The sequence below is a fragment of the Mytilus californianus genome, unplaced genomic scaffold, assembly GCF_021869535.1.
Source record: "Mytilus californianus isolate M0D057914Y unplaced genomic scaffold, xbMytCali1.0.p SCAF_9, whole genome shotgun sequence".
NCBI classification, from domain to species: Eukaryota; Metazoa; Mollusca; class Bivalvia; order Mytilida; family Mytilidae; genus Mytilus; species Mytilus californianus.
This window is the reverse complement of record NW_026262745.1, coordinates 71,918,216-71,935,138: the sequence shown is the minus strand read 5'-3', so window position 1 is coordinate 71,935,138 and position 16,923 is coordinate 71,918,216. Positions and strand designations below refer to the sequence as shown.

At 30.9% G+C, this 16,923-nt stretch overlaps 1 protein-coding gene across 1 annotated transcript; it reads left to right on the top strand.

Moving 5' to 3' along the window:
* Positions 1 to 4,836: 4,836 nt before the first annotated feature.
* Positions 4,837 to 15,820, top strand: LOC127713978 (uncharacterized). Its single transcript, XM_052219928.1, has 9 exons — positions 4,837 to 6,065; positions 6,967 to 7,040; positions 7,681 to 7,752; positions 8,609 to 8,689; positions 9,678 to 9,746; positions 11,858 to 12,554; positions 13,051 to 13,271; positions 14,017 to 14,268; positions 15,812 to 15,820. Exons 1-9 carry the CDS (start codon positions 5,666 to 5,668, stop codon positions 15,818 to 15,820), a joined length of 1,875 nt encoding a protein of 624 aa, XP_052075888.1. The 5' UTR covers positions 4,837 to 5,665.
* The last annotated feature ends 1,103 nt before the right edge of the window (positions 15,821 to 16,923 follow it).

Here is a 16,923-nt window from a genome sequence, read left to right as displayed (position 1 = left end):
AATATCGTTAGGTGAATTTTTACATACGCTTATAAGTCGAATGATTTTCTATATCTAATGCAATGCATTAAACAGTTGTATTTCAAAATTATTGTATTCGTAGTTACCGTATGTCTGATGATTTTCTGGTCTCACACATGATTGAAAATCATATGAATAATAATAATAAAAATTAATAATCTATGTTATTGCCGTATCACATATTGATTGACATACATATTATACAATAACATTAAAACATACAATCAATACACAGCCATGTCAATTTGGCTTATGAGACACAATGCACTAAAATATATACAAATATAAAAATCCAACGATACTTTGAAATTCTATATATTTAAAACTAACAAATGACGCTAAAAAAGGATGACTATGGTTTAGATACTTGTAGGGGTAAGTTTTACTTTGAGGTTCATGTACATAGACTTTCTTTTAAAGAAAAACAAGTTGGTCGTGGAAACAACATACGCTGCTGACCACGCATCGTACGTTTACAATCAAATTATCAATCGAATAGTTAAAAAACAACGTGGATTTCCGCCATTTTATACAGAAATTTTACATAATAGGCTACTGTCCTCGCAAATGTTGTTTGTGTTAACGAAATAAAACATTGTAAAAGTCAAACTTTCCAATGAACAAAAAAGTGCTTGCCAGACATTCATTTTGAAGAATATATTCAACTTTATATTTTAATTGTGAGCGAATTTCTTCAAAATTTCTTACGTAATAGGCTACTGTCCTTGCCGATTGTTTTTACATAAAGATGAAAAAAAATATTAAATTATAGAGCTTTGAAATGATTATGCCCTGAACTTTATAATCGTACAAATATATTATGCAGTTGTATTAGAGAAATTATTTATATTAGATGTGAACTTTTCTCAGCGATTTCCGCCATTTTTTCTTATAATTTAACTGTCCTGGGAGACTTGTTAATAGACCTATCCCATTTTTTTTACCTGTGCGACGTGTAAATCAAAAATTGTCTCCCTTATACAAATTTTGCTGGGGAATTCACTTTGTCTATGAGGTCAGTCTGTGGCGAAAATTTGTGACATTTCCAAACGATAAAACCCAATTTGATTTATATTGAACGGTGGATAATTATCGATAACTCTCTCAATGCTTTTCAACTTCGTGCTTTATTTGGCCTTTTTAACGTTTTTTATTCGAGCGTCACTGATGAGTCTTTTGTAGACGACACGCGCGTCTAGCGCAAATACAAAATTGCAACCCTGGTGTCTTTGATGAGTTTATTTGCCTCCTTCTGATAGATGTAGCTTAAAATATTAATAACAGGAGTTACAAATTATAATTCTGTAATTAGTGTTCGATAAAATGGATATTATATTAAGAGCGAAACAGCGTCGAGATTATAAATCAATGACCGAAGGAGTTATAAAAATCGAAAAAAGAGCAAAGAACAGACATACTTTGCATCTTTATATGATGTAGAAAGAATGTTGCCAAGAAAGACTGTCTGAAAGAGGTAATTATTGTTAATATATTTAAAGCAATTAGTTTTTAATTCGTATTTTATTAACTCTAAGCTTAATTTTTTTTCTAGTTCAGTGTATAAAGCACAATAAAAATGTGTAGTCAAAACAGTGTCCTGCAAAGTAAAGAGTTATTGTTATGATTTATACAATATCATTATTATTGATATTTAATACTAGTGAGCTATACAAGTATAACTGTTTTACCCTAACATTCAAAACACATGTTTATACGGTAAAATTCTTTAAATATGCGGTTGAAATTAAAACATTTAAATGAGATATTGAGATTTTACTTCCAAGCAGCACAACATTTTTAAAAAATAGAAGTCAACCCCTCATTCCCCCTCCCAACCCTCAACCCATTCATATACACACACACACACACACACATACACATGCCCGTATTATGGTACTAAATACTTTTTAAGATTTTTGAAAGATTGACATTTAATGATACATAATAAACTACATAAGAAAGCTACACTCTAAATGATCCTGTCCCAAGCCTGAAACCTGTTATTTAGTGGTAACCATTTGTTGCTGTGTATCATATTTTTATTAAATTGTAATAGTTTATTGAAAAACAGATATCTGAACTGAAGAGTGATGTAAGATGTTGGGATTTTGTTGGCTTCCTAAAAAAACACAATCTCTTGCTAATTGGAACCGTTATATTCACCAATAAAATGTAAGCGCAGTTTGAAATTTGTTTATTTACTTCAATCTAAGGATATTATCGTATTGTTCCTGTGCAGGCCTATTTGATAAACATTGCCGTCAACATTTGCAAGATAGAAGCGTAAAATTGGCAATCCTTAAAAGTGATCCTACCCATACTAATGTAAACATCAACTAAGTTGGGAGGGATTTTGAAAAAAATAAATATTTGTCATATACCAATCGTTAAAAAAAGTAAAATCACAAAAATACTAAACTCCGAGGAAAATTCAAAACGGAAAGTCCCTGATCAAATGGCAAAATGAAAAGCTAAAACACATCAAACGAATAGACAACTGTCATATTCCTGACTTGGTACATGCATTTTCTGATGCCGAAAATGGCGGATTAAACCTGGTTTTTACAGTTAGCTTAACCTCTCACTCGCTTGGCAGTCGCAGAAAATTCCATTATATATGTGTAAACAAAACAAACAGACATAATAGGTAAAAATGTCAAAAATAGGGGTACAGCAGTCAACATTGTGTTATTACCTTAATCATTATAAAAACAAACAAATAATTATGTAAACAAACATATTACCATGGTACAATAACAATGACGGTATGTATAAGTACAGAACCACGTGATATGTAACAAAGAAACACAAAAAGGCATATAGACAAAGCATATTAGCCAAAATGAAAGACAAGAATACAAAAATTATCATAGAACAATAACACAATGACGGAATGTATAAGTACAGAGCCACGTCATATGTAAAAAGAAAACATAAAAAGGCATATATACAAAGCATATTAGCAAAAGTTAAAGACAAGAATGCAAAAGTTATCATAGAACAATAACACAATGACGGGATGTATAAATACAGAGCCACGTAAAATGGATACCAGCAAAAACAGACTAAACAGTAAAAGTAATATTCATAAAGAAAAATATGCACACATTGAAATACAAAGATGTCAGAAAAACTGCGCTATATTAACTGTGGACGATTTAATCAAGAAAGCAAGAATGTCATTACAAAGCTTAATGGGGAAAATGATTGGATTTATTAACATTTTTATTTTGTTTTATCTTTTATAAAATTGAACGTTTAATACTGTACTATGAAGACTAAGTGGACCTTTGAAATTAAATTAATTAATGCACTATTATAGGATTAAGCAAGAAAAACGTTTATTTTAATGAAAGACGCCAATGGGAACTTGCAATACACACCAGATGATACAACTTGAAATCTAAATAGGAATACAGAACATTACCCATTTTTGGTGGGTTTTGTGTTGCGAAAGTTTTATATTGGTATTTATTTTTTCGTGAACTTTCTTGTTTCGTAGCTATACTACTGTCTGTTTGTATGGTCTCGATATTGATATAACCTAATGAGATTAATCGTCGGATTCGTACTTCCATGATCAACACGGCGGGTGCCACATGTGAAGCAGAATTGTTTACCATTTCGGAGCACCCCTGTTTTTCTGTAGGGTTCGTGTTGCTCAATCGTTTGTTTTCTTTATTGCGTTATGTGGATTTGGTCGTATTATCATCTGTTTTTGCCATGACGTTGTCAGTATTTCTTTGATTTGCGAATGTTGAATGTCCCCTAGGTACATTCTGCCTTTTTTGTGTCTTTTTTCTATTTATATCATCAAGGAAAGGGAAAACATGTATATTAATTAAAAAGATACCAATTGTATTTACCCCCCAAAAAAATCTTTGTTTAACTGAAACACATAAACAACTTCTAAATCAAGAAAACGGTATATGATGATAAAATTTATGATTAATGCCACCTTTGTACATGTATTAATAAATAAGTACAATAAACTTTCAGAGTTCAAGTGGTTTATTGAGTAATGATAAATAGGTAGGGACGTGTGACGTTATATACTAGTAAACAAAAGAAACTTAACTTTAAACAAACCCAATCAAGGTCAATCGTTGATCCTATTCTCTCTGTAAATTAAAATAAAAAAATAAAACATTTAAGAATATACTTCGACTTTGGCAAGTATTCCAATGATTTAACAACATTTACGCGCAGTTTATTTTGGGTCATCAATGCTCTTCAAATTTGTACTTGTCTGGCTTTCTAACTATTTAGATCCGAGCGTCACTGATGAGTCTTGTGAAGACGACACGCGCGTCTGGCGTATTAAATTATAAGCCTGGTACCTTTGAAAACTATTTACACCACTGGGTCGATGCCACTGCTGGTGGACGTTTCGTCCCCGAGGGTATCACCAGCCCAGTAGTCAGCACTTCGGTGTTGACATAAATATCAATTATATGGTCATTTTTATAAATTTACTGTTTGCAAAAGTATGAATTATTTGAAATACTAAGGATTTTCTTATCCCAGGCATAAATAACCTTAGCCGTATTTGGCACAACTTTTTGGAATTTCGGGTCATCAGTGCTCTTCAACTTTGTACTTGTTTGGTTTTCTAACTATTTAGATCTGAGCGTCACTGACGAGTTTTGTGTAGACAAAACGTGCGTCTGGCGTATTAATTTATAGGCCTGGTACCTTTGATAACTAATTCCAATTAGAACAATTTCTCAAAGATAGAAAGTGATTCTAATGCCGAATCTTCATATGAATATTTAGTGCATCTTAAAAGTATTCTTTTGCCATTGATAATTATTAAGAGTCATTCTCTGTAAGCATCAAAATCATGTGGAAATGACATGTCACAGAATTGGTTCAAAATTTGTAAAAATGTTCTAATCGTTGAGATATGCCAAAATATACATCAAGTTCCGCATAAAATTTTGTGGTTGCTATGGTAACAGCTTGGACAGTTTTCGGTCCATTTTTGTAAGTCAAAAAGGCTAAAAATATGCAATTACAATTGAATGTGTATGGCCTTTCATAAAATAAAAAGGAAAAATATGTTTGTTGTTATGACTAAGTATGGTTATGACATATTCAAAAAATGCATTAAGAAAAATATATTATTTATTAGTTTTGTCAAGAACTTATCCCCAAAAATTGGCAAATTCCTTGTATATTGGGAGTCCCATTTTACCCTGTTTTGAAAGCTTTGAGAATTTTCAACCCAGATTTTCCAGATATAGCTGAATTTATTTTTAAATAGTTGAACCATTGAAAAAGCAAAATACAAAAAATTGGGAGGGGTATATTTGAAAATTTTGCACAAATCAATTTTTTCGAAACCAAGGTTTTGGAAATAACTGTTTCAAATTTTAATACCAATATACTATTTAAATTGATAAAGCTGCTTTATTTGTCTTGAAATTCTTTACACTGCTTTCTGAAAATTTTTTTTTTTTATCAAATCAAGTCAAAAAAGGGTTGAATTTATAAATTGCAATAAAAAAATCCCTTTTAGTTACCTCTGTGTAGCAGGAGTAGCTTCCCCTGAATTACTCTCCAAACAAGATAGTACAAATGTTCTATGTATGTCTGCTGTCAACAAACTTTAATAAGATGACAATATATTTTGTAAAGTAGTATGAATTGTACCATGAATTGTGATTTGTTTAACATAAACAAGACTATTTTTGATAATTCTAATTGCTCATCTGAACTATTTAAATTACAATCATTTCATGAATCAGATATTGTAATTATTTTGACTGAAGCCGGTATTTTGCCACACAACTTTAGACAGTCAGAACTTTCCGTATGTTCCACTCATTCTAATCAATTGCTTAAACGAAATGAAGTTCGGAAGAGGAGAGCTCTGTGTATGGTGCCCAGGGTTATAAGTACCCACCCAGATGTAGACCATTCAGAGAAGGGGTCGGGTCGAGCAGCTAGTATTGGAAAAAGAAAAAGCTCTAAATACTTGGCAGAAAGAGACATAGTTGTTATTCAAAAAAACCTTGGTATCATTTTACCTGTTGGAACTCGTAAGTAAATAATATTAAATGAAGTTATTGAGGTTAATGTAATTGAGGATAGGACCATATTTTTTAACCCTCCCCCCTTTTTTTTTTGAAAACCTGTTATTTTTTCTTTCTTTTAATTTTAGTTATTTTTCAGGTTTTTCTGTATTACCTCAGTTAGATTTGACAAAAATTTCAGGTCCTGAATGCTCTAAAACTTTGCACTTTACCTTTTTTTATCTGAGAGTCACTGATGTCAGTGATGAGTTTTCTTGTCTCAATTCTCAACTTTGACTTAAAATATTCATTATTCACTGTTGCGCTACATGCATTGTTGAATTACTAGGTTGTTCTGGCACTTGTATGGTATTGTTTGTTTTTTAAATAACAGAAGTATTTATTCTATACATAAAAATAAAAGGAGATGTGGAATGATTGAGTGTCATTGAGACAACTATCAACCAAAGTTCAAATAAAGAAGATGTAAGCAATTATAGTCAACGGTACGGCTTTCAACAATGAGAAAAATTCATGCCCCCATTGTTGGCTATAAGAGGCGCAACATAAAAAATATGAAACAATTCAATCCAAAATACTAATGTATTTAATAAAACAGGCACTTTCAATGTTACACTTGGCATAATGTCATTAAAAATGTAAGCTCTTTTTGCAATAATTCTGTAAAAATTTACATGTGTGCCAATTCAAAACACATGTATTAAAGCTAGTTTTACATGTAAGTTTTCTATGCATTTTAACTATTTGTTGTTTCTGATTCAATGACAATGTTATATTTTTGTATTTATCCTCAGCATAATTGATTATCAATCAATAGTTGATGCAAATGTTATTGAAATTACTATGTACATGAACATTTTTTACTTCATGTACTGTAAAAAATTATTTATTTTTTTCTTTCTTTCAGCTTCCTGTGTATCATGTAAAGTCAAAATCAAAGATATGGATGAGATGCCGTCGTCTGTTGATCAGCATTTGAAGGTATTTATTATTGTTTTTCTTCCAATCTTACATGTATTTTATTTTATTTTATAATCCATATCTCGAATACTCAGTAAGAAGCTATGGTTTGATTGTCAATGAGACAACTCTCCACCAGAGACCTGATGACTTAGAAGTTAACAACTATAGGTCATTGTATGGCCTTCAACAATGAACAAACCCATACCACATAAGTCAGATATAAAAGGCCTTAAAATGAGAAATGTTAATCAATTCAAACAAGAAAACTGATTTATGTTCAAACAATGAACAAAAAACAAATATGATGTACATATATATATACAGTTACCACTGAATTTCAGACTTCTGACTTGGGACAGGCACATTGAGAATGTTCATATTGTATTTTTATTACTTTTATCAACAATTTTAAATCCTCTATTACATATCTGGTGTAAAACATTAGCTATGTCATGCATCACTTAAAATATTTCCTGTCAGTTATTTTCAAAACAGTAATTAAAAGAATACTTTTACTGCAGTTACACATGAAGGTTAAATGTATAAATGGGCTGTTTGTTTATTAGCTTATGAAAGCAGTTTAAAGGAAAAAGTTTGTTCATTAATTTAGAAGATTATATTATTATGTATATATAATTAATTAATACATTTTTTGAAGATGCAGGATTCTGAAATTGAAGACAGGATACCTGTTATAGAAGATACCATGTCTAGAAGAATGCAACAGCAGGTAATAAAAGAATTAAGTGTAAAAAATGTTTTAAAATTTTAAATTTGTAAGTAAACAAGAATTTTTGAAGATTGGAGTTATGTCCCTTTTCAATGGTGATGTTTGCAATTTATTATGATTTATGTGACTGCCATAAGTTATTGGTAATTGTTGAAGATTCTTATAATGTCATAGTTGTGGTCTATTATCAGTTAGTTTTCCTTGTGATATCAATTGTTTTAGTTACATTATTAAAAACAAATGTATAATTCCCGGCATCACATACTATTTTGAAGGGCAAAAGGAGTATTAACCTTAAAGTTTCAAGAGGCAAACAATCAAAGACTGTTGCCATCTAAAGACATTACATTAACATCTGTACACATGAAAATATATATAAAGATATAGTCTGCATTTAATTATTTGGATGATTGATTGTTAGTTGCATCCAGTGACAAATAGTTCATGCATGTTCAGAACGGGCATTGAATTGAACCTTACACAGCAGAATGATATATGTACATAATTTGTGGTATTTGTGTAAGCAAAAACAATAATAACTAATGACAACAGGTGAAGAATAAGAAATTATAAGTCTGTCAACATTTGTGTTGTAATTGTTCATCTGATCAGATTAACAATTTCATGTCATTACCACAGTAAAAAATTGATTAACTTCAGTTGATATGAATTTAACCACAATGATCAATGTTAAAAAAAAAAAAAAAGTTGAAATTTTAACTCCCTTTGTTGCAAGAGAATTATTGTTTCTTATAAGAATAGTAGATTAAAATATAGAACTTTAAAAACAGTTGTGATATATGTCGGTAACGTCACTGTAAGCAATTTGTATGTATCATGCATTTATTTATTCCAGGTGACTGAACTTTCACAGAAAAGAGACCACACAAGTTCAGAAGATTTTCATTATTACCTTAGAGAAAATAAACCAAAAATTGTAAGTTTTGTTTCCTACCCAAATTTTAGGGTGCTTGGATGGCCTATCAAGTCTGATGAATAATTTTCTAGAAATTGGAAAGTAATGAAGAAAATTTGATTTGGGCATCCTAATTAACGGACTAACATTTGGCTAGCACTTTGCTCATTCACAGATAGAACAACACTGTTTTTTGTCTCGCCTGTGATGAAAATTGCAGTACACGAGACATAAGGAAAACTGTGCGGTGCTTTCAGTCTGTCATGATTCAGCATCTGCTTGAAAAAATACAATTGTGTTTTTGTGATGTGAATTTTTTACTTATTATGAGTAATAGGATAACTATATGTGGTTAGCGAGTTCCTTGCAACAACAACATGTCGATTGGTTCACCTGACCATGACCTCATTTCATGGATTATTAATCAAGGTTCAAGTTATGTGATTAGGTGATATTCTTTGTATAGAAGCAGTAGGTCAACTATGTGTGGTGTATAAAATAATGATAAAGGGTACATGTCAGTCTGGCAAGCTACATCTTACCTTGACCTTATGTTCATGATTGGTCATTGTTAAGTTTTTCGAATACTATAAGCAGTAGGTAAACCATATTTGGTGTATGGAATGATTGTAAGGTTCTTATATATATGTCAGGCAGGTATCAACTGACTTATAATGACCTCATTTTCATGGTTCAGTGGTCAATGTTAATATTTTTGTGTATTTGTCGGGGATGTTTTTTTCAATAAGCAACAGGTCACTAATATTTTGTATACAGAACTATTGTATTATGTATTTCTAATACTTAAACCTATATCTTGAAGACTTTCAAAATTAAATCTTTGGTGCGTAAAGCAGTGTGTTTTCAAGGAACATAACTCTACTACTTACTTGTTTTGTTTTTATAAAGAGAGATAGCACCACTGCTTATCATGAATTGAAATAAAACATGCCCACTGACCAAATGTTAAATCAATATTTTTTGTTTTATTTTTCAATGCTCTTTACAGGTCCTTCATGATGTCATTGATATTGAAAGTACAGACCATATCAACTTCTCTCAAAGTTTAGAGTCACATGTAAGTAGAGTTGGTAGCTTCTTAATTAAGTCTCCCAAACGAAGTTTGGGAAGACTTATTGTTTTTGCTCAGTTCTTATTATTATTCTTCTTCTTCTTCTTCTTCTTCCGCCGCTTTTAAATTTGAACTTGTCCACACCCGTTCTCCAAAACCACTTGTCAGATTAACCTACGGTTTCACAATATGTTAGACTAACATGTCTAGTGGTGCAATCAGGGTTTTGTTTGTGCAATGGGGTTTATAAAGGGGTACTTTGAGGGGCAAAAAGAAAAGAGGGTTTAACTATAGAACCCTATCGGATTTTATTTTTTTAAATTTTCAAATGATTATAAATTGAAAACCGTTTGTGATAGACACAATCTTTTTAATTGAAAATGTTCTGTATGATAAAGCCCATTAAATGAAATACAGGGTTAGTCCCAAGGGGTCACCCCCACCCCCTGCCATTTAAGAAAGTTCTAATACCTTGTAAGTGGTCAAGATCACCACCCCTAAACCATATATATTCTGGTTTGTCATGATAAAACACATGAAATGAAATACAGGGTTAGTCCCCAGGGGTCATCCCGACCCCCTGCCATTTGAGAAAGTTCTAATATCTTGTAAATGGTCGAGATCCCCACCCCTAAACCATATATATTCTGGTTTGTCATGATAAAGTACATCAAATGAAATACAGGGTTAGTCCCCAGGGGTCACCCCCACCCCATGCCATTTAAGAAGGTTCTAATATCTTGTAAGTGGTCAAAATCCCCACCCCTAAACCATATATATTCTGGTTTGTCAAGCGAAGATGGTTTGAATGATATACAGGGTTAGTCCCCAGGGGTCATCCCGACCCCATGCCATTTGAGAAAGTTCTAATATCTTGTAAATGGTCGAGATCCCCACCCCTAAACCATATATATTCTGGTTTGTCACGATAAATTACATCAAATGAAATACAGGGTTAGTCCCCAGGGGTCACCCCCACCCCATGCCATTTAAGAAAGTTCTAATATCTTGTAAGTGGTCAAGATCCCCACCCCTAAACCATATATATATTCTGGTTTGTCAAGCGAAGATGGTTTGAATGATATACAGGGTTAGTCCCCAGGGGTCATCCCGACCCCCTGCCATTTGAGAAAGTTCTAATATCTTGTAAATGGTCGAGATCCCCACCCCTAAACCATATATATTCCTGTTCGTCATGTCTTGAACATTTGAATGATGTATACTGTCAGTCCCCAGGGGTTCCCTCCACCCCCAATGTTCTAATATCTTGTAAATGGTTGAGATCCCAACCCCTAAACCATATATATTTCTGTTCGTCATGTCTCAAACATTTGAATGACGTATAGGGTCAGTCCCCCCACCCCCAATGTTCTAGTATCTTGTAAATGGTCGAGATCCCCACCCCTAAACCATATATATTCTGGTTTGTCATGTCAAGATGATTTGAATGATATACAGGGTTAGTCCCCAGGCATCACTCATGCAAATAACTTTACTGGACCAAACCAATTTTCACTGGACTTTGCCCAATGTCAGGCAACCCTGGAAATTATGAATTATTGGCGCTTCGTTTGGGAGACTTCGTAACAGCATCCTGTTACAATCATTTCTTGTTTTATATATTCCTACATCATCATATATAAATATGTATGCATCTTTTATAATACAACCATGCAAATAAGTGATAAAAAATGGTGCAGGTCTGTCATCTTCCATGTTGTCATAATCATTTGGATAATGCATTTACTTGGGATGCTAATGCTAATAAAGTTTTATGTTATACAAAAGTAGGATTAGAATATATTGCAACAAGCTATGATTCGAAGTTGCTAAAAAAATATTGATATTTTCAATAACATGTTAAAATTATTGCAAAATATATTTTAAAATTACACCGAATGAACACTGAACACCATTTTTCTTATACATTATTTACACATGTAATATATAAATTAAGGACTTTCACTCAGTCAATGTGTTATATATGGACCTGTTAGATTATATTGATTCGGTCAATATAATCTGAACAGGTCCATATATAATGTATTGACCTTGTCAAAAGTCCATAATTGATAAATATTAGACTATACATTTTCATATACACTTTCTAATTTTAGGAATCTCCCTTCAGTAGTCAGCAAACTTATTTGCAAACAGATAGTCTCACTAAGCTTAATGATTTTTTAAAGACCAAAGGAATTCAGCCATTAGTTTTACCACAACATGCCTGGGGAACATATAGTCAGAAAACAAAGAAATCATTTGTACATAAACTGTTTTCATGTTTCACTGCTGTCACTGAAACAATGTTTCCAAATGAAAGTGATGAAATTCTTAAAGAAATTCTGAAGGCTTCTGAAGTGATTGATAAGGAAACTGACGTGAATTCTGATGTTGAGTTATGTCAAGCTTTGGTTGAATCTTACAAGGTTACAGATTCCTGGCAAGTGAGAAGACAGATTCTATCAGTTATTTGTCAAAAACTGAGTTTTAAAAACACATGTGAACTTATAGATGGTTTGACAGAATACCGATATTGTACAGCTAAAAAACATGCAAGTGTACAAGGTTGTGCATTACCACCAGAACAGGGCAACAAAGGCAGACAGAGAATGGATCCATCCAAGTTGGATAATTTCTTGGATTTTATCACATCGTCTCATATTATAAAGGATCTTCCTTTCGGAGAGAGGAAACTGAAGCTAGCTGATGGAAGATCAGTTGATACACCAAATGTTATCCGATGCATGGCACCAGCAGCAATTATTGACCAGTTTAAGCAGTACTGTAGTGAGAATGAAGTAACGCCATTAGGTAAAAAATTACAAAAGAAGCCAAAGTTGTGTCAAAACTTTGAACAAAAATACTCCTATGAATAGAATTATTACAAATTTGTTATCACATGCATACACTAAACCAACGTCCAAAATGAACCCTATAAAATCTTTTATATAATCACTTAATCAATTAAAAACACTTTTACATTGAAGAGAGTTTTTTTTGTTTAAATAAGTGCAGTCAAATGAACATTTATTGCATACAGAATCAAACAGAGCGTTGTAAAAATGTAGTTTAAATGTCTCTTATCATGTTTATAAAAAAAGCTGTTATATGATACAATGTTGCAAAATATTTATTTTTAAAAACCAACTAGGGTTTGTTCCTTATATCACTAAAAGTATTTTGATAAAGTTTACCTGCATTGCATACATAAAGTTTCATATCAGAGGTCAATGGCAAACATTACATTTATCACATCCTTTACGATCATTTCAAAGAAATTAATTTTAGTGAAATTATTTTTGTATAGGAGATAGTACCATGTTCAAAATTCTGTCTGAATGTGCTGCAACAGTGAGGAAATCCTTGGAAGGTCTGGACTATTACATTACTGAGGGCGTTAGGGCTTTTCAGGACATACAGATATTTTTAGAGGAACTGAGACGAACTGGAGATTTATCAGCAGAAGTATTCAAGCGCCATATGGATGTCCTTCTTGAGTGCAAAAGATACCTGAAAACTGATTACAAGGTAATTTCAGTGTTTTAATTAAAATATCAAGATTTGATAATTAAACACTGCAATTTTGAATGTTCTATAGGGTTCTGTTTTCTTTTTTATTTCAAGTATTTTATTCACATATATATCAAACTGAATTTAAATTCAAGCCTTTTCATAGAAATTAGAAATAACTTGATATATAGCCTATTTATATTTTCTGTCCAATTTAAATGTACTGCAAATTCATTATTATTTGTTGGATACCAATTTTCTTGGATTTGTGGGAACAGGCAAAACACCAATTGTTGTGTAAGGAAGAGTAAAGTATTTGTTTAGGGTAGTTTGTTTTAACTTGAAACTAAAGTTTATTATACATGAATGTATGTTTCAGTATTTGATATTCAGTTGTATTAGCATTATAGTAAAACAAGGGATATTTTATCCATCCATGATACAAAATCAGTACATGCACAGCAAAAAAGCGCACAAAAAGCAAGGAAACACGCTCAAATTGTCGTTCTTTATCTCAGTCACAATGAGGCCTTAAACACGGAGCAAAAACAAATCTAGCCTCACGGCAAGTTTGAGCACATCTCATTTCCATGGAGATGTTTAGCCTTGTACCTTCAGTCATGGTTTATTGACTTTGAATATTTGCATAAATAACAAGTATTGCTATTCAAATAATTTCATCTTTTGCATTTGCATTAAATAATAAAAAGGCAATACTTATCTCTGTGTTTATTTACTTAAAAAGGGTTCTTTGATATTACAGGTTCATATATCTAGTCAGTCTACAGTACCAGACCACTGCAAAGTATTTGCATTATCAGATCATAAAGACCAGAATTTCAATTCAAAATGTTTGCATGAACATGACAGTGTTTGCCAGAATTGTGAACAAATCAGCGAATTTCTTAGTTCTGTCCAACATTTGATTGAAGAAGAAACTATAGATGATCAAGATATATACAGATACAAAATCAATCAGGCAGTCATCAGCATCAACAGCTGGAAGCAACACATTGTAAGGGATCATAGATTTATTCTTACGAGGAAGCTCCGAGCATGCTTGGAGGATGCTCAGAGCTTTTTCAGTAGGCTCTTCTCTGCAGTTTATGTGAAAATAATTATCATGATCCATTAAGATGTCAAACAAATCTACACCACTTCTATAATAAGGAAAGTTGAGCATTATAGAGGAAGCTCAATTAACACCTGTGTAAACAACTGATCTATTCAAATACATTTTGCATGACATTTTACAAATTATAGAAAAGATAAGAAATTCTTCAACAGTACTGTGTAATGCTTGGAAAGAAATCTCAAGTCTCCACAAAAAAGTGAAAGTCATTTAACAAAAAATATACAATTATTATATTTATTAATCATTTCTTTTTTTATAATAAAAAAAATTCTCGAATCTTATAATTAGATGATATGATTTAAATATAGTTTATATTATATAATATGCTACATAAAAGTTATCAAGACACAAACAACAGTCAGGGGGCGATACTAAACAAGTTATTTTTTTTAGTTACTTAATATATATTAATAGGTATTTTTTGTTTTTTTAAATTATTTGATATAAACTCAAAAGTTATTTTAAATGTCAAAAGTGGACTAAATGTAGTTTTTAAGAATTTTTTCATCATTTCATTAAGTAAAATTAAGTATTTATCCAACTTGAGATGAGTATAGAGAGATTACTTTAAAAATAATGACAAAAATATTACTTTTATAAATTATTTTATACATCTTCGAAAAACTAAGCATACTTACAATTATTTAAGGAACATATGTAATTGTTTTTGATAAAGATTTCAAATTATAAATAACTTCAAGTCCTAATTAAATCACAAAGTTCCATCCATTTATATTTGTTCATCTCTAAGATTTTAAAGGAAAATGTTATTTTAATAGCCCCAAGAGACCAATCTATGACCAAGAAGTGAGGCATCAGAAAGGCAATTAGTGTTTCAGGAGGATTTAAATAGTTTTATACTGCATGGGGAAAATAACCAGATGTGAAAATTTGGTAAAGCTTGTAAAACCTGTATGAATGGACACCTATAGAAATAATATTAACAGAAGTTACTTATTCATGATATATAAGTAATATTTGAAACAACCTTGTTTTCAATGTAACTTGTATAAGTAATTTTGAAAATTACTTGTTTAAGTAATGCCCCTAACTATTAAAGCAAAGTTAGTTTTTTATAAAAAAAATTATGGCTACTCTAAGAAAAGTTGAGGAGGTAATATCACCATTGTTTTCCCTCTAGTACGTCTCACTTTAATTGTCATTTTTTTTGTAATTGTACAGATTTGGTTTTATTTTAAATAAAGAAATACTTGGCATAATTATATAAGTGAAGTTTTATCCTGACCTGTACTTGAATGAAAATCTAATATAAAATTGTTTCCCCCTATCAGTCTTTGTTTAATTGGTATTTTTCCAAAAATATGTGCAGAATTTATCTATGTTTTAAATAAAGAAATACTTGACATGAGTACAGTTTTTTCTTGTCCTGTACTATAGTAATAAAACAACATAAATTTTTCAGTGCATATAAGAAAGAAGACATCACCAGAATTAACCAACCAAATTCAATCCCCCTTTTTTTTCCTCTGTTTACAAGCTTTAGTAGCCATGTCCCCTAAAATTGCAAAAATATTTTATATAAAAAACTAACTTTGCTATTTTATAAAAAAAAAATACCATTGTTTAGTTAAGGGCATTACTTAAACTAGTAATTTTCAAAATAACCTATACAAGTTATATTGAAAACAAGGTTGTTTCAAATATTACTTATATATCATGAATAAGTAACTTCTGTTAATATTATTTCTATAGGTGTCCATTCATACAGGTTTTACAAGCTTTACCAAATTTTCACATCTGGTTATTTTCCCCATGCAGTATAAAACTATTTAAATCCTCCTGAAACACTAATAGCCTTTCTGATGCCACACTTCTTGGTCATAGATTGGTCTCTTGGGGCTATTAAAATAACATTTTCCTTCAAAATCTTAGAGATGAACAAATATAAATGGACGGAACCTTGTGATTTAATTAAGACTTCAAGTTATTTATAATTTGAAATATTTATCAAAAACAATTACATATGTTCCTTAAATAATTGTAAGTATGCTTAGTTTTTCGAAGATGTATAAAATAATTTATAAAAGTAATATTTTTGTCATTATTTTTAAAGTAATCTCTCTATACTCATCTCAAGTTGGATAAATACTTAATTTTACTTAATGAAATGATATAAAAATTCTTAAAAACTACATTTAGTCCACTTTTGACATTTAAAATAACAATTGAGATTATATCAAATAATTTAAAAAAACAAAAAATACCCTATTAATATAAGTAACTAAAAAAAATAACTCGTTTAGTATCTCCCCCTGACTGTTGTTTGTGTCTTGATAACTTTTATGTAGCATATTATATAATATAAACTATATTTAAATCATATCATCTAATTATAAGATTTGAGAATTTTTTTTATTATAAAAAAAGAAATGATTATTTTAAAAATATAATAATTGTATATTTTTTGTTAAATGACTTTCACTTTTTGTGGAGACATGAGATTTCTTTCCAAGCATTACACAGTACTGTTGAAGAATTTCTAATCTATTCTATAGTTTTGTAAAATTTCAGGCA

Excerpts from the sequence above, each read along its gene's own strand:
- LOC127713978 (XM_052219928.1), top strand. The coding sequence starts at position 5,666 with ATGAATTGTACCATGAATTGTGATTTGTTTAACATAAACAAGACTATT. Across the intron at positions 7,753-8,608 it reads CTAGAAGAATGCAACAGCAG|GTGACTGAACTTTCACAGAA; the intron begins GTAATAAAAGAA and ends TATTTATTCCAG. Across the intron at positions 9,747-11,857 it reads CTCAAAGTTTAGAGTCACAT|GAATCTCCCTTCAGTAGTCA; the intron begins GTAAGTAGAGTT and ends TTCTAATTTTAG.